At 42.3% G+C, this 25,942-nt stretch overlaps 1 protein-coding gene and 1 long non-coding RNA gene across 2 annotated transcripts in view; one reads left to right on the top strand and one right to left on the bottom strand.

Moving 5' to 3' along the window:
- The window catches only part of SLC22A3 (solute carrier family 22 member 3), a 55,407-nt gene that overhangs the window by 17,824 nt on the left and 11,641 nt on the right, over nucleotides 1–25,942 (bottom strand). Inside the window, exons 2-5 of the mRNA XM_006115017.5 lie at nucleotides 17,489–17,592; nucleotides 14,272–14,426; nucleotides 8,354–8,522; nucleotides 5,690–5,807 (exon numbers count right to left, since the gene is read on the bottom strand). Coding sequence (XP_006115079.1) covers nucleotides 5,690–5,807; nucleotides 8,354–8,522; nucleotides 14,272–14,426; nucleotides 17,489–17,592 — 546 coding nt within the window. The remainder of the gene's footprint in view (nucleotides 1–5,689; nucleotides 5,808–8,353; nucleotides 8,523–14,271; nucleotides 14,427–17,488; nucleotides 17,593–25,942) is intronic.
- On the top strand, nucleotides 1,895–23,182 carry LOC112544478 (uncharacterized). Its single transcript, XR_012902746.2, has 3 exons — nucleotides 1,895–1,954; nucleotides 2,307–2,367; nucleotides 23,065–23,182. It is a non-coding gene; the product is annotated as an uncharacterized LOC112544478 (long non-coding RNA).

Here is a 25,942-nt window from a genome sequence, read left to right as displayed (position 1 = left end):
TTCAGGCTTTCCTGAAAATCTTACACAAAGTCCATGAATATCATGGTGGATTCTCTCTCTCTCTTTCTCTCTCTCCCTCTCCCTGACACTCTCTCTCCATACACTAATGGCTTTATAAAGCTAGAGATAATTATCTGGAAGAGCATTTTGATGTCAGTAAAAATGAGAAATGTACTTGGCCCCCTGTTAATGCACTTCCTGAAACATCGCTGTCTGCTAGGCACAGCACCAGGAATGACAGCAGTTGTATATGAAAAAGGTCCCAGGAACTGCTCCGAAGTGCAGCTCAGCTATTACTGAAGGTTAAGCAGCTGCAGCTGTGAACTGGGGTCATGTCTGAATATTTCTTATGAATGTCAGCCGAGTTCTTAATAAGCTTGCTGGGGGAAGATACAGGTCTCTATATTCTAAGGTCCAGGTTTCTAAAATACTGAAGTGTAGAAAGGAGAGATTAATCTGAGAACAGGAATAGTTTTACTCACTTGTGCCTTTCAACTTATTTATCTTTTAACTCAGTTTACACTCCTTTAACTGCAGAAGACGCTATTCCAATTTGGCTAGTTTACCCCACTCAGTCTCTTGGGATGCGACTAACATCATCTTGGCCTGCATAATGGAAATGCTTTACTAATATCTGGCCTTGCCCTTGACTGGTAATCAAAACCTCATCCATCACACTGTTTCGTTTATCTATAGCCATTCCATCCTTTAACTATAGCCTGTTAACCAAGTAAATAAATGGCCTGATATGATGCTGATTCCTACACACACAAAATTTCATACTCCTGTGATAAATGTAACACTCACAGAAACTCCATAACAAGAACATTATGTCAATTTTTAGTGGGCTGGCTGCCCCTCACTGATAGCAGAATGGTTAAAGTAGCCTTTGGAGAGGCTGCACTGGTCCTGAGCCAATGAGAGGAGGGCTTATAGCGACAGCCAATGATGAGACAGTTTGCTATAGCAGGCAGTCTGGGCCAAGGAAGACCATATATAAAGGGCAGCAAAGCAAAGCAAATATCAGTTTCTTCCTGCAGCTGCGGGGGTGAATCTGTGCCCTGTTATACAATTCCACAAAATTGTGCACTAAAAAGCATGGAAATGGCTAGTTAAGGATAAATATATAAATATTTGAACATATCCATCCCTGCTAATCTGTGTATTTAGGTGTGTGTCTGTCTGCGAATCTGTTCAAGAACTCCTCCTAAATGCTAAGAGCTAGGGCCACCAAATTTGGTATGCAGCTTCCTCTTCTCCTAACTTAAAGCAATATGAGAGTGGCCATTGGGGACAGCAAGCCCGCAGGGGACAGCTATCCTAGAGTGTTCACTCAGGGCAGCTGTGCCATTAAGGAAGTAGCCAGATTAGCTGGGGCTCCACCATCTTGCCTGTGAGCACCTTGAGTAAATAGCCCACTGCCCCAACCCTTTCCCCTTCTCCTGGCCCTTGGATGGGCTGGGGGAGGAGGGCGGAGAAAAAAGGCCCGTAGGGCTGGGGGTTTGTGGGGCAAAGAAAAGGGCCCTTGATGACTCGGGGTCTGGAGGAGGGAGAGGAAAGGGCTCCTGGTGGTCGGGGGGGGGGGTGGCCTGGAGGAAGAGAAAGGGCCCCTGGTAGCCGGGGAGACTGTGACACTGGGGATGGGGAGAGAAAAGGGCCCCTAGTGGCTGGAGGACTGGGGTAGAGAAAGGGCCCCTGGCAGCTGAAGGGGTTGAGGGAACTGGGAGTGGGAGAGAAAAGGATCCCCAGTGGCTAGGGGGACTGGAGGGGCTGAGAGGAGAGAAAAGGGTCCCTAGTGACCAGAAATGGAGGGGAGGAGACCTCCTGCCTGAGCCCTTCCTCACCCCCAGCTTTCACTCTTGCACTGCCCCCTGCCATCTTCAAGGCACTGTCATAATTCCTGAGTTGTTCACCCCCACACTGCCAGTCCCCTGAAAGACCTGGGCAATGCTGGGTAAGTCTTGCCACTCGAGTATATATACATATCTTTGATTCTGTAAAGCATATAACTAATGTGTTACAATAATTTGTAAGGTGTCAGGCAGGTCAGAGCTTAGCTTGTTTGTGAAATGTGCCAGGTGAACTCTTACATTTCAAAACTGTCATTAAGTGAATGTATGAATTATCAGGCAAATGGAATATTTACATTAATTTCTATGCTGTTTTTGCAGTTTTTTTAATTGCAATAGAATATGCTGTTTTTCTGAGGACTATACTTATCATAGGAGAAAATATGAGTAACTGAAGATGGATATGCATTGTAACTAATTCAAAAAAATTCTTACTGTGTAAAAAAAATCTTGCAGATTTGGGCAAAGCCATCTACTTTCATGGAGGAAGAGCAATAACTTGAACGGATAAATATGGGTAAGGAAATATCTTTTATTATACCAACTTCTTTTAGGGTACATCTAGACTGCAAGGCTATTTCGGGATATCAGAAGTATCCTGAAATAGCTACCCCGTGTCCAAGGAATGTGTCTGCTATTTTGAAATAATTTTTGAAATAACGGACTCGCTACTCGGCATCCCTGTAAATCTTGTTTCACGAGGAATAAGGGATGTCTTGAAATAGGCTATCTAAAGATAAAGCACAATTTCGTAATAAAATCTCTTTTAGAGTGCAGTGTAGACTTACCCTTAGTGAAAGAGACAAGATTTCAAGCTTACATAGAGCTGAACAAGAGCTGTCTCTAGTCATATATTATCACAAGAAGGCCTCCCAGGATAAGGGTCTCTGATCTGCAGCCACACTCGGGTCTGCATACAAGAGTCTCTGGGAACCATCTTGTTATGTAACTTTTAAAGATGGCACTAGTTTAAACATTCTCTCTCTGAGGTCAGTGTGGGTTCCTGAGGCACAGGGGTTTGCAACATACCCACAAGAAAAATATTTTCAGCTGCCTGACTGTGAGAAAGCACAACCCTTAGAGTTCAAGCTGCACAAAAAAAGTCATTGACAGCAAAGTTCCCCACCAAGTGAAAAGAGGCAGTTTTGTCACTTCAAACCCATGAACCATAGACAACATCTATCCTCTGTTCCATTTGTGGAATATTATGAAACTTCACCAATGTTGTTCAGTGTGCTGCTGAGTGAATGTTTTCTGCAAACATTTTTTTAGCCAGTACCAAAATAATCATTTGCTTAAAAAAATCTTAATATATGTTTAGTGGTGGATACACTGCAGCCAGGGATTTTGTCCAGCAAAGCTAATGATTTAAAACATTCCTTGTAAGGCAAACTTGTCAGGTTCCAAAATCTGACATTTAAGTTCCCAGCCTGGGTTGCAGACAATCCCCTACAGACCTCTTAGCTGACTGTTGTTGGCAGGCCATTTATCTATATGTCCAAACATAAGAAAATACACTTTTGAAAGCATTCAGTGCTATGAGATACAGTACATGGCCATCTGTAATGCCATAGCACTATGACAACGAGCACTTAAACACATCAGTCCTTTCACCTCCATCCAGAAGCACAAGGGAATTCTGATTCCAACAGGTACCCTCCTTTTGCAAATGGTGAACTCATAGTCAGTGCAGATTCTGGTTCCCCTAGTTTAAATTTTGGCCACCTTCTTCCCTGACTCTTGAAAGGACAACAAATCAGTGGGCTTTAATTCAGAGCTCCTGCTAGATTCTCCCTGAGAGTTAGTCAGTGGACCAGCCAGAGGAAGCAGCACCAACTCCAAAAGACCCTGATTCCTCCATGTGATTTGTCAGGGTTCCTGGAACCTCCTCTCCTTAAAATGAGGGTTCAGGATGTGGAAGAAAACATTGTCCTCACTCTGGGTTTGTAAGCAACAAGTAGCCAGAGGCAGCAAGGGAAAAACTGGTTCGGACAGGGGGGAAAGCCTCTCCCCCGCCCCCGAGGTAGATCTTCGAATAAAAGCAATTATGAAACAGTTTATATACTGTCTATTAGATATAATAACAACAACAATTAGTCTCCTTCCCATTACAAACACCAATGGCTAACAGTTATTTAGTTCCACCCAGATGCTCCTTATCTCAAGGTCCCTGCCAGAGTCAGCATTCTATCCTTATCTCCGTATGGAGGCGAGAGGAGAAGGCAGCGTCTAATTACAGATCTCGCGTTGTCAGGCCACAGACTTAGCCTGACTCTTGCTCTCTTGTTAACAAGACCAAGATGGCTGCACACAAATTCCCTTAGGGTATGTCTACACTACCACCCTAGTTCGAACTAGAGTGGTAATGTAGGCAACCGGAGTTGCAAATGAAGCCCGGGATTTGAATTTCCCAGGCTTCATTTGCATAAAGCCAGGCGCCGCCATTTTTAAATGTCCGCTAGTGCGGACTCCGTGCCGCGTGTAGCCACGCGGCACGGACTAGGTAGTTCGGACTAGGAAGCTGTAGCCACGCGGCACGGAGTCCGCACTAGCAGACATTTAAAAATGGCGGCGCCCGGCTTTATGCAAATGAAGCCCGGGAAATTCAAATCCCGGGCTTCATTTGCAACTCTGGTTGCCTACATTACCACCCTAGTTCAAACTAGGGTGGTAGTGTAGACATACCCTTATTCCCTTTTCCTGCCTCCACAAGGAGAACTGACAAACCATGTGCAGGTTCAGAGAGTAAGTTCATACTGGCTATATAATGGTCTAAGAGAGGAGCATAGCATAGTGGGCAGCTGTGTCATTGCACAGTAGTGCTGCTACTGCCTACTTAAAACTACAGCACACTTAAATAACACTCCCATGCCTTAATACTTTCTCCTTCCCCTACAATCAGTGTGCCCTCTGAAATTCTGGGCAGCCCGCAACAAGCAGAATAGGCATAGAGAGACTATTGTGCTGTGCTCACCATGTTTAATGAAAAAGCATTGCAGTAGCAATCAAAGACTCAAATCAGGATTCAGATATCCTTATGCTACGGTGACCAGCTATCTCAATTTTATAAGGACAGTCCTGATATTTAGGACTTTGTCTTATATAGGTGCCTCTTACTTCTCACCTCCTGTACTGATTTTACATACTTGCTCTCTGGTCATCCTACCATGTGCTAGGCTTTCTATAAATATGTAGAAAGCACAATCTACACTCTAAGGCCCTTTTGCTTTGTGTTGTTCCTACTCCTTTGCTCTGAACACAAGGTCTATCATTAGGATTGGTGAAGAAAAACATTATTGCAAGAAATATGACCAAAAAAGAAAATGAGAAACAACTTTGCTGGGGACTCTTTAACCAGCTCCCTGCTATTCCCTCCCCCACACTAAATATTTAGAACCCACTCCCTTATTCAACCTTTATTTTTTAGGGTTGAGAGAAATATCAGCTCCACAATGAGACTAATGGACAAGTCCTCCACATGGTGTATGTCGGAAGACAGACCACTGCACAATATCGCTTAAGTCATTCTTAAATACAAAGGCTCCTAGTGATGTAGGATGTCTAGTACAGTTCTTTAAAAGATGGGATGGTTTGTATGAATTTTACATTAGTGACTCAGCACTCCCCTCTCTCATAACTTCTTGAAAATGTTCTCATTTCAAGATGACTCCTTTCATTAAACCTACTCCTTCATTCTTATGAAGAAAATAAAAAGTGACTCAGATAACCTGATGAGGCACTATACAATTCTTGTAAATCAAACAGAATATATTCTAGCAGAGCTGAAAGGCCAATGGTTAAATATAAAAAAAAAACTGGAGCAAACATATGGTAAGTACCTCAGAGTAATGTGGCGAGAGATGTTTCCCATTGTGCTTGGCAACAGTGCGCATAATTTTTAATGCCTTTTCCCCTTTTTTGCGTGTCAGTAACCAGCGTGGAGATTCAGGAACTGCCCTGTAAAGCAAAGAGGGAGGCAAGGATTTTGCTTAATAGTCATTGTAGAAAACAATGAGAATCATCACCTGCATTTACATCTAATGCATTGATTCTTCAGCCTCCCAACAAGATAGAAATGATGGATCCAGCTCTCCGTCAACCTTCAGCTTGACTCTCAAAATAATTCATGCCATAAACGAGCAGGAAGGTCTTGGACCACAGCTTGAGGACTATATTGTCCACAATTCATATGCAGCATTCAGTCATTTAAAAAACAACTGATGTTTATGGTTTAAATGTATGTTTTTTCTTCAAATAGTTGTTAGTTCTTATTCAACTTTACTGAAAGCTTCCTAAGGCCCAGAAGCTGGGTGATAATAGTGATAGGACATGTAACTTTTTACCTCTATATGTAACTTTTTACCTCTACAGTGGAAGTCCTAATCTAGGTCCGACCAAATGATTGGTTGATGGCCTATATGCAAGGAATGGTTGGCCCTGGCCTAGTACTTAGCATACGCACTGCAGTAGCAGTTGTGTTGGTCCCAGGATACTAGAGACACAAGGTGGATGAGACAATATCTTTTATTGAACCAACTTCTCTTGATGAGAGAGATAAGTTTTTGAGACACACAGGCTATATCTACACTGTACTTAAGCTCAAAATAAGATACACAATTTGAGCTGCACAAATTGTGTATCTTATTTTGATCTTATTTCAAAATAGCTTATTTTGTAATTTGGCGCTATCTACACAGCACCAAATTTTGAAATAACCCACTATTCCAAAGTATCCCTTAATCCTCGTGGAATGAGGTTTACAGGGACGTTGAAATAGTGAGCCTGTTATATTTTGAAATAACAGACTTGCTGTGAGGACAAAGGATAGCTAGTTCGGAATACTCCAGTATCCCAAAATACCACTGCAGTATAAATGTAGCCCTAGAGAGCTCTTTGTCAGATCTCCAGACTTCTTCAGCTTGTTTCTCTCACCAACAGAAGTTGTTTTGGTAAAATATAGGCACTCACCCACCTTGTCTTCAGTGCTTAATTTAAAATGGGGCTCTTGTGGTGCGGGGAATGGGGGCCTCAGGTTCCACCTCTCCCTTTGAAATGTAGCTACAGCTAAGTAGGAGCAGCTGATTCAGCAGTACCACATACTTCCCCACGTTGCCCTAACTCAGGCATGTCCAAAGTCCGGCCCGCGGGCCAATTGTGGCCCGTGTTCCGATTTAATACGGCCCCCGCTTCCTCCCCCTCTTCTGGCTCCCCGGTGCTCTTTTGAACTGGCGCGCCTAGCGCGCCGCTTCCGGGTGCACCGCCACCGCCGCCGCCGCCGCCCATGGCCTCCACGGTCCTAGAGCCTGCCCTGTAGGGCACGTCCGCAGCCCCGCTCCCCCGCTTAGCTGCGGGTTCACCCTGCCCCCGGGCCGCCATGAGGCCGGCATTCCCTGCGCTCTCCGCCAGCCTCCGACCCTGCAGGCACTCCGCCTTGGGGCTGAGAGTGCGGGGACGGCCCTCACGCATATTCACTTCTTCAAATCTGGCCCTCTTTGAAAAAAGTTTGGACACCGCTGCCCTAACTAAAGTACTTCAACCTCAACTTGGAGGACCACTCTTACAAGAAAGAAGGTACGGTAGTTCACTCTCCATTCCTGTTCCACCCTGGGCATTTTCCTCTCCATTCAAATGAAACATTGGTTGTGGTCAAGCCAAACACACAAGTTAATTAACATCTCCACAAGGGTCTTGCTCACCCCTCAAGTGTTTTCTGCACTTGGAAGGTCCCCGACCTTCCTATAATCATTTTGTAGAATACTGGTTGAGGGACTCATACTGCCACAGAGTCAAAGAGCAAATTAACAACAACAGCAACAGAAATAATATTTAAAACTTCTAATGGGTGTGGTTCTACCAACCATTGTTCTCTCCCTTCTTTTCATACTTGGTACATCGAACTCTGCAAGGCCAAATTCAGTGCTAGTGTACCTCCCGTGTACTCAGTTTAATTATATCAGGGAACAATTTTTGGTTCAAACTGTTTGCTTGGCCTTGTGGACACCTAGAAAAGAACTGAGTGAAATTCCTTGGCTAACACTGGGATAGTATTCAGGCACAAATAAATGTAACTAAACTTTCAAAAACATGTTTTTGAGATCCTCCAAAGAAGTTTAATCTATAGTCCATGCCTATGAGACTTCTACAAGGCTGCCAGAAAACTTTGGAGGATGGACCCACTGGTAACAGAAGACCACCCATGTAAATATAGGTATAACATGAGGGACATTTTTAGTGATTCTAGACCTGTAAAGACCTATTAGAAAATGTCAGACTATGGATCTTGTAGTTTGAATGATCAGAAAAGCATTTTATCAAGCCACAAAGTAGTTTTTTCCACTTCGTATTTTACCGTATATTCTTATTAGATTTGTAACCAGTTCTTAGTCTGAAATGCATCCAACAGTAATTTCTCGAAAGTTCAGGGAAACCTTCTCTTTAAGAACTCTTTGATCTAGACCTGAATACAAAGCATGAGCCTACAGAGATCAAAATAAACACATTACCAGTAATACAGCAGGAAAAGGAAATTGGGGAGTGTTATGGCCAGCTGAATCCCCTGCCATGTGGGAATCAGGTAAGCAATCCCAGGGAGAATCATGATTCCAAGGGTGAAGAACATCTGTATCACAATTCCAACAATCCTTCGCTGATCTGAGCCAACTATCTCTGTTACTGAAGAGAGGAAAAGAACAGAATTATTGAACAGAAATAAACCCTATTCTGATTAAAAACATTATGTTTGCAATGTTGGGTCACAGTTATGCAGGGGTTCTACCTTGGATTGCTACTGAAGGTCTTCATTTTTCTAAAATGATATGTGATCCATAACCTTGAGGGAACTATTATAGAGGAGAAATAGGGAGGAATGATATATCTGAGTTACTGTGGCTTGGCTGGTGTATTGTTAGCATTCCACATCCAGAACTTTTTGCAACTGGGTGATGTATTTTTGGTCCTGCTCAATAGGTTCCCTATAGCTGGACTCAGACACCATTGACAGCAAGTAGTTACGGCAACAGCTTGACAGGAGCAGAACTCTGAAACATTTTGCATCAGGCTAGTACTAGTGTTAATTCTCCAACACAGAGAAGAACTGGCAGTGTTCATTTTCCCTCCCATTTCCTCTTTCTGCAACTATCTTCTTTCACTAAACAAAAGAGAGAGTCTACAGAACTGTAGGATTTATCTACAGATTTGACATTGTTACCCTGGACCAAAAAAAATATTAACTGGTTGGTGTATTACAATGCAAACTTCTCCTGTCATTAACATCTTGTATTTCCACATCCAAAGCTATATATAATGGACTCATCCAGCCCACTTAATTAGCCTAATTAACACAGGTCCTACAATTGACATATACTTCTTCTGCTGTTATATTTAGATAAGTCTTGGTTTCTATTATTTCCATCCCAATTCATCTGAAGAAGTGGGTTTTACCTATGAAAGCTCATGATTCTATATATTTTGCATAGACTCTAAGATGCCACAGGACTACTTGTTATGTATGGGTAGAGGTGGAGCTGAAGTGTAGACAAGCCCTTAGGTTGTTAAGTACCTACATCAGTTTTGAAAAAGGACCATGCATTATAAGGCTATATCTATACTACAGAGTTAAGTTGACTTGGTAAGTATTAGGTAAATTAAAGGGTTGCTGATGCTGCCTTTTTGGCAGGTGAGACCTCCATGAGGAAAATATTCCTATGGCCATAGCAGCCTACTTGGCTCTGCACATTTGTGAAGCTAAGGGGAAAAACTTAGAAGCGGCATTTTGACAATGAGTCCTCATAATATGTCTCTCTGTAATGCATTCAGTCAGGCATTGTTTACTTGCCACTTTGAATGACCCTTGCAATGATTGTTGCCCGAGCATTAACTGTAGTCTGCAAATGTGCTGATTGCTACTGTGCAGAAATTCTTGAAACAACCTCCATGTGAAGGACACAGATAAAAATTCACAGTATTTCTAAGACTAAACTTTTATTAACAGCAATACACAGGTTTCCATTTCATACAAGGGACATGACACTGAGGAGCATTCTCTCAAATTAAGCTCTCACAGCTGTTTGTAAGTCCAGCTGTCATCATGAAACATGGAATGCACGGAGTACTGTGCTGCACCACATGAAACGTGAGAAATGTAGAGAGCTGAAGGCCGTTCTGTATGGGCTGCAGGCTGAGTTCAGCACAGATGTGTTCTAACTGCAGCACAGTCAGGGATCTCTGCATCTCTGGTCCTCCATCATCTTTGTCATCCATTCCTGTCCCTCATCATAATCTGCTGCAGGCCCTGTCTCCTCTCCAGGCTATGCATTCTGAATTTTTCATTGATTGTCTCCCTCCAGACTCTGTATTCGCTCTCTATAGCATTAGATGATTGCAGCACCTCTCAAACATATCCTCCTTACTCCTTCTGGCACACTTCCTTATCCAACATAGGCACATCACTGATGTGAAGGAGCTGGCCCTCAAAGGCACGTCTGTATAAGCAAAAGAAACAATAAACAGAGGCAGTTTTGTGCATGCCTTCAGTTTTGAATCATAAGTTACATTCACCTTTTTCTCATTTTCCCTTGGCAATCATGCAACATGCCCAGAGCATGAAATATGATGAGTTTGACCTGGGGTGAGGTTCAAAATGAGACAAAGGATCTGGCTAGTTTCAGAAGGGGAATAGTACAAGCACTAGGAACTAGTACTTAGGGACACTATTCTGAATATTGGCACCATTTTCCCAAGCAGGGATGATCAAAGCTGAACTCTCACTCCTGAGGGTATCTGAAGACACACAGGTGCATTTCCGGCATGTGTGGGGCCTCAGACAAGGTCACCATGCTGCTCACCTACATGCTGCTTTGGTTCCTGAAGAAGCAATTGCCAATTGGTGTGGCAAAGTTTCTACAGTGAGGGAAAAAGCCAAGTAGCACTGCCAAGGAAGCTTCAGCAAAGGATTGCAGATTACCTCCTGAAAAGTTTCCTAGTGATCTCTGTGGAGGATTCCTGGGACATTCTGGTGTGTATTAATAAACTTTTCTCAAGCCCTCCCACTGCATAGCTGCACATAGTAAACTTGTTAATCTCTATCCCTTTTTCCACATCTGATGTGTAACAAAATAAAGCTGAGCTCTGCCTCATGGCATCATGTAGTATCAAAGAAAAAAATTGTACTTACTAGGGCTCCCCTCTCCAGCTTCATGTGCACCAGAGCTCTAGTGCTGGGACTGGCTACACTTCTCCAAAGTCAAAAAGAGGTTGTGGCTCATCACACCACTGACCGACCCTGTCACCTGTCCCACATCCTTCTCCAACTCCGCTTCTGCATCCACCACTTTATCCTCAGGGTTGACTCTGCTGGATGCCAAGGTCCTTGCAGAAGCAACACATCTTCAACCATAATTCTGGTGTGGCATTGTCCTCCCTTGCTTTCTGGTAGGCCTGCCTCAGCTCCTTGATCCTAGCATGGCACAGCTGCATGACCCTTTCATGCCTTTTCTCCTCCATGCCACAAGCAATCTTCTCAGAAGTTCCTACTTCTGGATCAGAGTTCCGATTCCACAGCCTCCTCTTCCCACACACCTAGCAGATCCTACAACCCTGGTGTACTTTAGATGAGAGTGCATTTGCCGTGATGAGAATTCTCCATGCTGAGCAAATAGTGGGATTTCAAAAATTCCCTGGCCTTTAAAAGGGGAGGGACAGATGCTTGTGTATCTGCTGACCAGAACAGTCATGATGGGCATTGTAGGACACCTCCTGGAGGCCACTTTGCAAGACATAAGCTAATGTAGTGTCTAGACTAACACAGCATGGCTTTAACTTTGTTGCAAAAACTCTATGCCTCTCATCGAGGTAGCTTTATTATATCAGAGTAGCAGGGAAATTATATCAGCGGGAGGAACATTGTAGTACACACCTCTACTGGTATGTCGATAAACTCTGCCTTTTGTTGATAAGCCTTGTCTACATCACACAATTTTAAGTCTTTTAAGCCTTGCTATGCTGAATGATTTAAGCCCTAAATCTCTACAAACCTGGGGTTTAGTCTCATAAATCATTCAGGCACTTACAATTTTTTTAACCAAAACCTCACAAACAACAACTATAAAATACAACAGTAATGGTCCAAAATGCTAAACCTTGTAGTAGTTTTATTACTATGGTTTTGGACCACTCTTGCAGTATCTTGCAGATTTGTTCAGGTTTGCAAGCACATTTGCTGAGTCCATTTCAGAAGTTCCTGCTCTTTAATAACAGGTCATTTTATACACTTGAAATAAACTGGAACACTTACAATTCTGAATATGGAAGCATTGGAAGATGGCAAGTAGGAATGCCATAGCATTACCTCTTAGGACCTATCCTATTCAACTTATTTATAAATGATCTAGAGAAAGGGGTAAACAGTGAGGTGGCAAAATTTGTGGATGATACCAAACTACTCAAGATAATTAAGACCAAAGCAGACTGTGAAGAACTTCAAAAAGATCTCACCAAACTAAGTGATTGGGCAACAAAATGGGAAATGAAAGTTAATGTTGATAAATATGAAGTAATGCACACTGGAAAAAATAATCCCAACTATATATACAATATGATGGGGATTAATTTGGCTACAATTACTCAAGAGAGAGATCTTGGAGTCATTGTGGATATTTCTCTGAAAACATCCACTCAGTGTGCAGCAGCAGTGAAAAAAGTAAATAGAATGTTAGGAGTAATTAAAAATGGATAGAGAATAAGACAGAAAATATCTTATTGTCTCTAATATAAAACCATGGTATGAATACTGCATACAGATGTGGTTGCCTCATCTCTAAAAAGATATATTGACATTGGAAAAGGTTCAGAAAAGGGCAACAAAAATAGTTAGGGATTTGGAATGGGTCCCATATGAGGAGAAATTAAAAAGACTGGGACTTTTCAGCTTAGAAAAAGAGGAGACTAAAGGGGGTATATGATAAAGGTCTATAAAATCATGAGTGGTGTGGAAAAAGTGAATAAGGAAAAGTTATGTACTTATTCCCACAATATAAGAATTGGGGTCACCAAATGAAATTAATAGGCAGCAGGTTCAAAACAGACAAAAGGAAGTTTTTCTTCACTTGCACACAGTCAATCTGTGGAATTCTTCACCAGAGGCTGTGGTGAAGGCTAGGACTTTAACGGGGTTCAAAAAAGAGCTAGATAGATTCATGGAGGTTAGGTCCATCAATGGCTATTAGCCAGGATGGGTAGGAATGGTGCTCTTAATCTTGAAAAGTGAACTTGTTGGGACAAGATTACATTGACTATCATAAAGTTGGACCTCAGCTAAGTTGATATAATTTATAAGCAAGCCTTGTCAACTTTGTTCATATAAACTAAATGAATTGGCGGAGATAAGGTTTTCCTTAAAACTTTTAAGCAATATTCTAGCATTTTAGAAAGTCCTATAGCTCTTGGAAAGCAGGGATTGTCATGTATATCTTTGTAAAGTGGCTAGCACAATGAGTTCCTAACTAGTGAAGACCTCTAGGCACTACTAAAAGAAATAAGCCCCTTCAAATATTCTGAGGAAAATTGATTTTTATGCATCCATTCACAATATATATAGTCAAGAAGATTGCCATTAGTTGGGAATGACTAGATAGACAAATATCATAATGTCATTACATGAATCTGTGGTACACAGTGCATGCAGTTTTGATTGTCCCATCTCAGAAGATACATTAGACTTGGAAAAGTACAGAGAACGGCAACACAAATGATTAGGGATACGGAACAGCTTCCCTATCACTAGGGCTGTTTAGCTAGAAAAAGAGATCACTAATGGGGTATATGATAGACATCTATTAAATAGAATGAAGAAAAAGTATTATTTACTTCTTCATTGAACACAAGAACCAGGGGCCACCTAATGAAATTAATAGGCCATAGATTTAAAACAAACCAAGCAATGTGTTTCTCCACACATCACACTGTCAACCTGTGGCAAAGCTATAACTGGGTTAATAAAAGAATTAGATACCTTCATGAAGGATAGATCTATTAGTGGCTATTAGCCAGGATGGACAGGTATGCAACCCCATACTTTGGATGTTTTTACGCCTCTGACTGTCAGAGTCTGGGACTAGATGACAGGTGATAGTCATTCAATAATTGCCCTAATCTGACAGACAGGATATTGGGCTAGATGGACCACTAGTCTGAACTAATACTGCTGTTCTTATATTCTTATGGTCCCTCTGTGGGCTGCTTTGGAGCCAGACAGTCATGTGTCCTGTTGTGTTCCGGTGATGACCTATTTCCATTGGTTCCATTCACCTCATATCTTTGGTGAACAATTGTGCAGTTCCCACTTGCCTTCATATTCAGGTAGTCTGTTTACCAATGTCCATTCCCTCTATCTCCCCAGCCAACAATGAAAGAGTACAGCTCTTACCAATAACATAGGCTGTCATCCAGGTTCCCTTTCCAAATACACCTTGTAGGAAACGAAAGATCAAAAATATGGAAAAGTTTGGTGCAAATGCCACAGCGAGGCCACATAACCCTACTCCAAGGCATGATAAGAGGTAAATACAGATTCTTCCATATCTGCCCAAAAAAATGAGAGAGAGAGAAAATGTTGAAAGGTAACTAACATTTTCTTTTAACTCAGTTTAGAGTTGGAATTGAAATATTCTTCAAAGTTTTGACTTAATGCTATCAATCTTTTACGCTTTCCCACCACTGGGCCTTAGAATGTTGTACTAGCTCCTAGAATGTAGAATTCTCTTCTCCTAGATACTCATCTCAGCCAGGGGTGGCTCATCAATACAGGCGAACTAGGCGGTCGCCTAGAGCGCCAAGATAAACGGCCGTTGAGGGCTTTGGAGGTGGGGTGCCGATACTTTAAGTACAGGCATGGATTATAGAAATTAAAATTCTCCTTTTGAAATACATAGGACATTTGCTACTGACTTCAACTTGTGCAAGATGTTACCAATTTTAAGTCTAGTCATGCCCTGTGTAGGAAATGCTTCACCCATTTTTAGAATGCCAAATGAAGTAGCCTCATAAATATTCTGTTTGGAGCTTATACTGTCTGTCTTCAAGTATTTTCATTTTGTATTCATTAGTATTTACAGGCAGTCCCCGAGTTACGCGGATCCGACTTATGTCGGATCCGCAGTTACGAATGGGGCCCTTCCTCTCCCTGGTCTCCAGCAGACCAGGGAGAGGAAGCAAAGTGGCGGAACACGGGGGCAGCGGACAGGGCTGTCCGCTGCCCACGCACTCCGTGGCTTGGCTCTGCTTTGCTCTGCTTTGCCCCCCCCCCCCCTCCCCCTGGTCTGCAGACCAGGGGGAGGGGGGGGGCAAAGCAGAGCCAAGCAGCGGAGCACGCGGGCAGCGGACAGCCCAGACGCGTCTGGGCTTTCCGCTGCCCGCGTGTTCCGCTGCTTTGCTCCCCGTCCCCCTGGTCTGCAGACCAGGGGGACGGGGATCAAAGCAGAGCAAAGCCACGGAGCTCGAGGGCAGCAGGACAGCCATGGCGCGTCTGGGCTGTCCCGCTGCCCCCGTGCTCCACGGCTTTCCTCCGGACACCTGTGGTACAGCAGCTGGGGCGCTGCCAGTTGGTCCCGTAGCGCCGCTCTGGGTGCTACTGGACCAACCGGGCAGCACCCCAGCTGCTCTGCCCCAGGCGTCCTGATTCAGCTACTGCTGAAACTGACCAGTGGCTGACTACAGGAAGCCCCTGCCCCGGGCTTCCTGGAATCAGCCACTGATCAGTTTCAGCAGCAGCTGACTTGGGGATGCCTGGGGTTCTTAAGTTGAATCTGTATGTAAGTCAGAACTGGCGTCCAGATTCAGCCGCTGTTGAAACTGATCAGTTTCAGCAGCGGCTGAATCTGGACGCCAGTTCTGACTTACATACAGATTCAACTTAAGAACAAACCTACAGTCCCTATCTTGTACGTAACCCGGGGACTGCCTGTAATTTTAAGCATTTTATCCCAACAATATTAATGGACAAGCCAAACCTAGCTACAGGCCCAAACTAGAGTTGGTTTTAAAAATGTCAAATTTTAAATACATATTTTTCACTAGAATAAAAACTTTCATTTTGCTCAAAACTTCATTTTTTAGGCTAAAACCCAACCAACTTCCCCTCCAGAAACTGAAAATAATGTTTTTAAACAAAAGGAAAAACAATGAGGACTTTTTGGGGGAAATGGAGGACACAAAACAAAACTAATAAGAAAGGTTGACCCAAATTATTTTTTAAAAACTTCAAGAAGAAAAATTAGTATTTTTCTGTCAGCTCCAGGTAAACCACTGAACTCTGTGGTTCAATTAGAGATCCAAATATTGGGATTGGTCCTGCATTGGACAGGGGGCTGGACTTGATGACCTTCTGAGGTCTCTTCCAGATCTATGATTCTATGATTCTATAATAATATAAATTATTTCTATTATTATTTCATCCAAGACACTCTCTCTGATTTGATCACAAGATAAATAGTCTACAGTTGCTGCCCAGAAATGTTGTCTTCATCCAATGTTAACTTTGCTTTAAATCCCTTTATTCTGAATATAGCTAAGAGAATTCCTTCAAACAATGATTTATCTGCTCATTCACTTTCCTTTTTTCTGTTTATGAGTTATCCATGTAAAGATTACAATTTTTTTCTTTAGTTGGTTCTTTTAAAAATATTCTCTTAAGAACTTTCACAAATAATCCTTGTGGTCTACTGTATTTGAGAGCTTAGTTGTGAGACTTCAGTATGTAAAAGTTGTACTGTTTGCTTTTGATTGGACACATAGGTCACGTGGTAGATTTAACCCCCCCCCCCCCCTTCTGGATAACCATAACTCTTGGTATAATCAGATTTTCATTGTAAATGCGTATGTTTAGGAGTTTATTGTGTATTATCAGAATATTCCCTGTACATTCTGCCTAATAAAATCATGATATTCATGGATAGCAAATAAAAAAGGGAGAGAACAGCCAAATAGTACACTTTAAAATTAGAGAAATATTCATCTACAGTGAAATTCACTCCTGCTCTTTGGGTTGTCAAGAGGGATTCAGACAATTTAATTCTGACTTAATTCCTTATAACAGTGCTACCTCCTATCTTGCGAGAAAGGTTGGACCTACGTAGTCCCTAGCTCTGCTGTTGAACCTGTTTACAGGGCTGGATTTTACTCACACTTTCTTTGCAGTATTCAGTCAGCTCTAATAATGTTCAGGACTCATGTGTGAACTGAGAGGGTTGAAGCACTGAGTTTCTTTCTCATCTATCAAAGTAGCTGCTTTCTACTTCAATGGCCCTATGCCCCACCTCAGAAATTTACAACCCTGAAACTCTCTAGGACGCTTGCTTTTCATTTCTATGTTTCTCTGCACTTCCTGAGTCCAGATGTGAATAGAAGTCATGAAATACCAAATGGCTCTTTTCACACTATTTTAAGTCCTAAACGGCCAGGAAGTATTTAGAAACCTCATGAAGCTTCCAGACCAATTTTACAGACTCAGGAAATTTACATGAGCTGTGACTTTCTTATTAGAATGAAACTGAATCTCCAAACTTTGAATATTTGCATAAGGTAATTATAGTGCAAGATGTTTCTGCTTCTGTGAGGGTAGAGTGGTATTAACACACATACTTTACCTGTCTGCAGCATAGCCTAGAGTGAATGCTCCTGTCAGAAACCCCAGATTGAGGACAGCTTGTGTTAGATCTAGCATCCAGGCATTGGCACATACAAGGTTATACTGTGGGAACAAGTAAGAGATTTAATAAGATTTCTCTTTCCCCCATCTCCCGCCAACACATAGAATTTTTTGTATCAAAGTAGAACATTTTAACAATTGTACTGCTCCAGGACAAAAAGACCTGAGCAAAAACCTGATCACTATGTGTGCGTCTATACAGCACCCTTACCTCAAAATAAGCTACGCAATTTGCGCTACACAAATTGCATAGCTTATTTTGAGGTTATTTCGAAATAAGGTGCTATTCTGAAACATCCTTTATCCCTCATGCAATGAGGTTTACAAGGACTTTGGAATAGTGAGCCCATTATATTTCAATATAACAGGCTTGCTTTTAAGATGCGGAATAGTTATTTCGGGATACTGGAGGTATCCTGAAATAGGCTACGTCTACACAGTAGAGCTATGTGTTTGAGAAACCACCTTCAAGCTTGGTTATTCTTTATCACCTCAGCCATTGCCATCCCATGTCAAATCTCCCTTTTTAATTGAAATATAATAAGATTATAATCTGGGCTGCTCCAATATCTCTTGAATTCCATAGTATTCCTTTATCCCTATCAGTCTGGTCCAGAGACTGCACTGATGTTGCTGGCTGATTATCTCTTCATAGTGGGAGACCAGAGCAAGATATCACTTTATTGGACTTATTAAAAAAGTTAGTCTATAAGGTGCCCCGGGACTCCTCGCCGCTTTTGCAGATTCAGACTAACACGGCTACCCCTCTGATACTTGGACTTATTAGCAGCTTTTGATACTGTTGATAATTTTGCCTAATTTGTGAGATCTCAGTGTGTGGAAATAAGTCAATTGTTTTATTTGGATTCTCCCTTCTAGAGGCTCTCAGAGCAAGCACTGTTTCTTATTGATTGGTTTCAGATTAAAAGCCATCCATATTGCCATCTTTCCTATTCAATGTGTATTTGTTCAATAGCAGGCCCAGATGGCACAGAGAAATGTCTACAGTAGTGAGTCCAGATCCCTGCATGTCTAGTCAACACACGGAAAGTGGCTCCTCCTTACCCAAAGGCTGCTATGTTTCAGGCTTTGTCCTCAGAAGGGAAGGCACTTGAACTGTGTGTTGTTTTATAGACTGAGAGCACAATAGTCTTTTCTGCTGGCAAGGAAAAGCTGCATCTGTGTTTAGCTCAGAGGCAACGCGGACCTATCACAAGGGATAACACTAACATCTCCAAACATTTTAATTTGCAAAAGTAGAGATATTTGACCTGTGAGGATGCCAAAAACAAATGTCAAACCAATTTTTGACAAGCTGAAAATGTGTTTTTGCTGTAACTTTCCCAGACCCTTCCATTCTTTATATTGTAGCAGCTGTTACATGGTGATAAAATACTGCTCCAGCACTCAATTGAAGACTTCATGGGGGAGGAGGGGAGATCAGAAAGAAATATAAAACCAAATAAAAAAAATCTATTTGTTGTGTGGATAGTAATTTGTTGGCAATTACTTTATAGGATCCTTTGAATAATTACATACCGATCTAGCTCAGTAAGTCCTGCAGCCCTTATTGGAGACAATTTTTTATTTCCAACTGGACGTCCCTTTCAACAATGGGGGCTTAGACAAAAGCAATGGTAAGAATAAACGGAGGTAAAATTCTCAGCAGTTTTGGACACTTATTAAATAGCATGCTAGAAATAGCCACAATTTCCAAGGATTAGCTGTAATAGATAAGATGAATAATATTTTACAGATGAGTTAATTGCAGTACCAAGCATTTGTAACACATATAGTATTTCAAGTTCACTCTCATAATAATGTGTATCAGAAAAAGATGCTCAAATACCACAATAGAAGGGAGCATAGAAGTATTTAGAATGAAGACTGTTCTATTTCACACAGATTTTTTAAAAACAATAGTCTGAAGATAACCACTTAAAACCATATTGAGGCACTTAAAGAAGTGGTCTGATTTTTTTCAAGTGCTGAGCACACTATTGGTCCAGTCATCTCACTGCTGCTCAATGCAAACTATTAGGTTATCAGTGCTTTTGAAAAGGTAGGTTATCAGTACTCATTTAGGGTACATCTACACAGCAGGACTAAATGCGAAATAAGCTACCCAACTTGAGCAATTGCGTAGCTTAAGTCAAAATAGCTTATTTTAGCTTTTGGCGCTGTCTACAGCAGTAAGTCTGAGAAAGAGCACTCTTCCTCCAAGTACCCTTACTCCTCATAAAATGAGGGTTACAGGAGTCAGAGTAAGAAGTCCTCTGGCTGGACATTATTTTGACATTATGGCAAAATAACTGATTGCGTATAGATGCGGACTATGTTATTTCAGAATAACATTAGTTATTCTGAAATAACACTACAGGGTGGACCCTTAGGTGCCTGAAAATGGACTTAAGTGTGAATCTCAGCTTTTTAAAAAAGGAAGTTTCCAGGCTCTAAGGTGGTGGGGAAAAGTTTGACAACATGACTCCTAAAGTTCCAACACAGAAGAACAATTAAAACTCCCACATTTATTATGTTTAAAAATCTGAATTTTGTAGCCAAGTTGTCAACTTTTGGGAGCCAAACTCATCCTTTTTGAATGCTGACTGATATTCACTTGTGACTCCTACTTCTATAAATCTTGGCCAGAATGTATAGAACCGTTCAGTTCTTCCAGGAACTAACCTTGTTCTGCATGAAATATCTCCTTAACATCCCACTTCACATAGGTTGTTTCTTTTTCAAGCACATGGCCATTTCTGAAAGTGACATTAGAAGTACTTGTACATGCCCTGACATTTTCACTGGTCAGAAATTTCAGGAAGAATGTTTGAAACCACCCCCACAGGCAAACATAACCTGCTTGGTCTTTAAAACTAGCTGACTAGAAAATACAGGGTCAGCTGATCTCCTGTAGAGTAAACTATAGAATGGAATAGGCAAAGAAGACAGCGAGAAGAAAAGCAAGAGGGGCACCAACCTCCTTCTCTCCACCTGAGCCTGTGGAAGTCACTCTACCAGTCACTGTGATATCTTGGAGCATAACTAGCTAGAGGGGTGAGATGGAGTCAGAGAGCAGTCACCCTGTGTGGTACACTCTTCCGCAAATATATTGAAAACTGCCAGAAGAATCTGGACCAATAGTCCCTGTGATTTAATGAGAATTAAGGTTGCTCAACACCATATAAGGTTAAGGTCTTAGAGGAAGAGACCAACCTAGCAAATGAACAAAGGCACTCAGTGTCTGACCTTGGTTAAGAGCTCTTCACCCAGGAGACCAACACAAAGAAGGCCTATTTAGCAATTGACAACTTTGCTTGCTCTTAAAGGAGAAAGCCCTGACAGAAGATTTCTTTCCACAAGCCCTGCAATCAGAGAAATAAAATAGGCAGAAAAAGTAAAAATTATTGTTTTATCAGAGCTAATAACGGACTATTATGAGCACAGAATTAGAAGGATTTTAAAATGAAATGCTTTAAAATAAACACATCATGAAAGGAAAATATTCTTTATCTCTGAAAGTGGCATAAGGCTTATTGCCAGTGTTAGATCCACTCTGCCAGGAGAACTAAGATTACCTGAACCCTTCAAATCAAAGCAAATTCACCTTTCACGTCTATGCATTTGTAGTGCCATGCCACTTTTAAAACAAAAAGTTGAATTTCAATTTCATTCATTTGGCTGTAAGTAAGGAACAATAAAGTCAATAGAATTGCAATGGTACAAAACCAGCATAGCTGAGATGAGAATCTGACTTATTGCCTATACATTTGATCCCATAGATGTCTAAGTATCCTGTTTTGACTCATGAATTATTGGCTGGAACAGAATTCTGAGAGTAGATGTAGAGACCTCATTGAAAATGTGAGCCCTACTTTTCAAGCAGGGCTGGCTCTAGGTTTTTTGCCGCCCCAAGCAAAAAAAAATTGTGTCTCCCCCCCTTTTTTGTTGGCTTTTACACATATTTGCATTTTGCAAATTTTTTTTTGTTTTCATTTTTGTCCTGGCATTTTAGCCCTATAAATAGCAAATATAATTTTATTTTTTTTCCATAAAGGCAAAGGTGCTTCAAGTAAACTCCCCCTCCCCTTTCACTTGCTGCTGGGTCACAACAGCCTTTTCCGTGCCCTGTCCAGCCCCTCCCTATGGACAAGCACCCCTCACTCCTAACCCACAAGGGGAGCAGGGTGCAGGGACAGCGCAGAGCCAGAGGGCCATGGGGAACAGGGGGAGCAGGGTTCACCATGGGGAATGGGAGACGCAGAGCTAGAGGTGTGCGGGGACCAGGGGAAGCAGGGAGGCTGGGGTGCACAGAGCCAGCGGGTGCAGGAAACAGTGTGGGGGGTACAGAGGTGGTGCGGGAAACGAGAGGCGCAGAACCAGAGGGACGCAGGGATTGGGGTCGTGGGGTGCAGGGGAGGCACGGAGAATGGGACGAGGGGAAAGGGAGGGGCAGAGGGATCAGGGTCTGGAGCAGTGTGGGCGGCACAGACCCAGAGTGGTACAGGGAAAAGGGACTGCGGGGTGCAGAGGGGGCACAGAGCCAGAGGGGTATGGGGACCGGGGTGCAGGGGTGGCGCAGGGAATGGGCAGCGCAGAGTCAGAGGAGCACAGCGATGGGGGGAGCAGGGTGCGGGGTGCAAAGGCGGTGCAGAACCAGAGAGTTGCAGGGAACAGAGAGAACAGGGGGACCAGGGTGCAGGGGAGCAGGGTGTGGGACACAGAGGCGGCGTGGGGAACAGGTGACGCGGAGTCAGAGGGGCGCGGGGAGGGGCAGGAGCAGCGAGCCAGGCGGCCAGCAGGGAGTGGTCTCTCTCCAGCAAAGGGGGCTGGGGCCACAGCAGGACTGGAGCCAGCGGGGCAGTGATGGAGCCTGGCCACTCCGCAGCCAGCTCCCGGGGACACGCAGCCAGAGCCGAGCTCCCGTGGCCCTTTAAAATCGGCAGGGCGGGGTCGGGCATTGCCAGGGACGGCTGCTTACCTGGAAATGTGCTTCCCCAAGCACGTGCTTGATTTGCTGGTGCCTAGAGCCAGCCCTATTTTCAAGCCTATTCTTCTAGGTCAAAATTTGTCTCATTGCAGAGCCTCTACACTCCTAAACTCAAGACATGCTTTAAAAGAATGGAAGCCATTGTCTTGTGCTGCCTTTTGGATTAAAAACAGTGGGTGGGTTTTTCAAAAGCACATCTAAGTAATGTAGGATCATAAGTCACAGTGAAAAATCAACAGCCTCTTAGGTGCTTTGGAAAAATCCTGCCCATTATTATTAATATTCTGATAATATTTAGACACACCCTAGAGAGGACTAAAGCCCTATCAGGCTAGATGCTTTACAAATACAGGCTCCTTACTGAAAGCTGTTCTGTGCTAATAGAGGCCTGCTCGGCAATCCACTGACATGCTTCATGAAACAGCTTGAATAATTGGTCTGTAAAGATAGATGGGTTTCTTGCCTTGGAATGTTAGTACTCTCAGTCCTTTTAAAAGTATATATTTATTTTTTGTCATGAACAGGGTGAGGAGAAGCAAGAGTGCACCAAAGAGAGAGGAGAAAATATGCTTCCTTCACAATGCCCTTGTACATCAACAAACATTTCACATTGTGCAGCTGACAGCTGAAATAAACTGTTTCCTTAAAAATATCAAATACGTTAAATCACTGGTATTTTCCATGAAACAAGAGAAGATGGATAATAGTAAGGCACCATGTGCTCTTTCAAAAGGATTTATAGAGTAAAATGCTTAAGTAAATTAACAGATCCTTTATAAGTCAATCCTAAGAGTTACTGAGGTAAAACTTTTAATATTTAAATATTCTTGACTCTGTTTTCAGTTGTTATTTTTTATCTCAGAATTCTTGGCTCTGTTTTCAGTTGTTATTTTTTATCTTTGCAGTTTCACTTAAATGCTCTTTATATAAACAGTGTTGTTATAGCTCCCAGGATATAAGAAAAACGAGGTATGCGAGGTAATATCTTATATTGGACCAACCATCGGTGCTGGAACTAGCAAAGCTGGGAATGCTGCCACAACCCCATGGCCTGAAGTGCTTTCCGTCACATGCAGTGTTTAGAGTTTGGTCCAATGGCTCTCAACATCTCTGGAACCAACTTCTGTTGGTGAGAAAGACAAGCTTTTGAGCTTACACAGAGCTCTTCTTCATCGTTTTCATCAACAAAGTTAACCTTTAATGTAGAATTATATATAGTGCAAAGAATTGTTTGAGTTGTACAGCCCATCACTCCCAGACCACCCTTGTCTTGGTTTGGTAGTGTCTGATAGTCACCACCATGTGAAAGCTGTTTGGGGGCCTGCATGAAAAGAATTGGTGATTCCTTTTGAGTTCTTAAAAGACAATCACCCCCATTCCAGGAAATTCACTAGCAGCTATGTAGGGTAATGAAAAATATAATGTAAAGGTCTAGAAAACATGACCTCTGAGGCCAGGTTTTAAAAAAAATGGTTTTGTTTAATGTGGAACAGAGAATCATAGGACTGGAAGGATCTTAGAGAGGTTGTCTAGTGCAGGCCCCTGCATTCATGGCAGGACTGAGTACTTTCTAGACCATCCTTGTCAGGTGTTTGTCAAACCTGGTCTTAAATATCTCCAATGATGGAGATTCCACAACTTCCCTAGGCAATTTATTCCAGTGCTTAACCACCCTGACAGGAAGTTTTGACTGTTGTCTAACCTGAACTTCCCTTGCTGCAATTTAACCTCATTGCTTCTTGTCCTATCATCAGAGGTTAAGGAGAATAATTTTTCTCCTTTCTTCTTATAACACCCTTTTAGGTACTTAAAAACTATTATCATGTCCTCTCTCAATCTTCTCTTTTCCTGGCTAAACACAGTTCTTTCAGTCTTCCCTCATAGATCATGTTTTCTAGATTTTTAATCATTTTTGTTGTTTTTCTCTGGACCTTCTCCAATTTCACCACAACTTTCCTGAAATGTGATGCCCAGAACTTGACACAATACTTCAGTTGAGTAAATGTTATGCCCAGAACTTGACACAATCAGCACAGAGTAGAGTGGAAGAATGACTTCTTGTGTCTTGTTTACAATACTCCTATTAATATATTCCAGAACGATGTTTGCTGTTTTTGCAACAGTATCACGCTGTTGATGCATATTTACCTTGTGGTCCACTATGATCCCTAGATCCCTTTCTGCAGTACTCCTTCCTAGACAGTCACTTCCCATTTTGTGTGCGTTAAACTGATTGTTCCTACCTGAGAGGAGTACTTAGCACTCGTCCTTATTGAATTTCATCCTGTGTACCTCAGACCATTTATCTGATTTGTCCAGATCATTTTGAGTTATAATCCCATCCTTCATAGCACTTGAAGCCTATCGCAGAATATTGAGAGAGAAGCACCAGAATGGAAGGGTCCCCACTACCATATTCCCTATTCCTAAGTTTGGAAAAAGTTCAAGCCCAGACCAGAACTTTACCCCTGTATTCTGAGTCTAGTTCAAATGGAAGACCTACTATCCAGAGGAAGTTAATTAAATAGACAGGTTTTAATCTCATGCTCAGTTCCTCGGCATCCATTGGTGTGTACATCAGAAAAGCCACAACTACACATGTACATACACATACAAAAATGCCCTGCTTAAGTCTGGAATGTCACATTTTTCAACACTGAGGACTGCATTGACAACTTGCCTATGGGCTACTTTCTTCATTTGTGCACACAGTTTCCACACGGTACATAATAACGTGCCCATTATCACGCTGTTTGCTTGAATGGCATTCTTCCCCAATTTAGTACTGTGCTATAAAGGGCGAATTCATAACCAGTAACAATCTGGCATTGCAAGCGGTTGAGAAAGGAGCTTAGGAGAGGAGAACCCACCTGCTTTTTAGGACAGTGCCTCAACTTGTAGTTGTACTATGTGATAACTAAAGGAATAGGAGAGGAGATGGCTGCTATTATTAGTTACCCCACCAGCTCCTTTGTTCCTATCTTTTCATGGATACTGTAAGGCATGAAAGTAACCCCTGGTGAGAAGCCAGCTGCTGGGAAGAACACTCTTGTGTGAGGTGCTAAATACTTTCACCCAGACACATCCTTGCCCATATGTAGAATATCCAGCTGCGTAGGGCACCTGAAAATTTGAGACACCACTGAGTCTTAATGTCCAGCCACCTGTTTCTTCCTATCCCTGTTCTGTGGCTTTGCTTCCTCTAGAGAGGATCTAGTTAACTTAAAGGTGAAAAAGCCTGCCACACCTATTAGCAGAACACTGAACCTGTGAAAGAGTCATTCAAGTGGTAATGAAGCCATTTAACAGGCATTTGCCAACCCCGGGTATATATATACATACGCTGTCAGCTTCTGAGTTTACTGTGTTAGTCTACAGGACCTTAGTTTTAAATGTTTTAAA

The sequence above is a fragment of the Pelodiscus sinensis genome, chromosome 3 (assembly GCF_052426305.1).
Source record: "Pelodiscus sinensis isolate ZL-2025 chromosome 3, ASM5242630v1, whole genome shotgun sequence".
Classification (NCBI taxonomy): domain Eukaryota; kingdom Metazoa; phylum Chordata; order Testudines; family Trionychidae; genus Pelodiscus; species Pelodiscus sinensis.
This window is presented reverse-complemented; position numbering and strand designations above follow the sequence as displayed.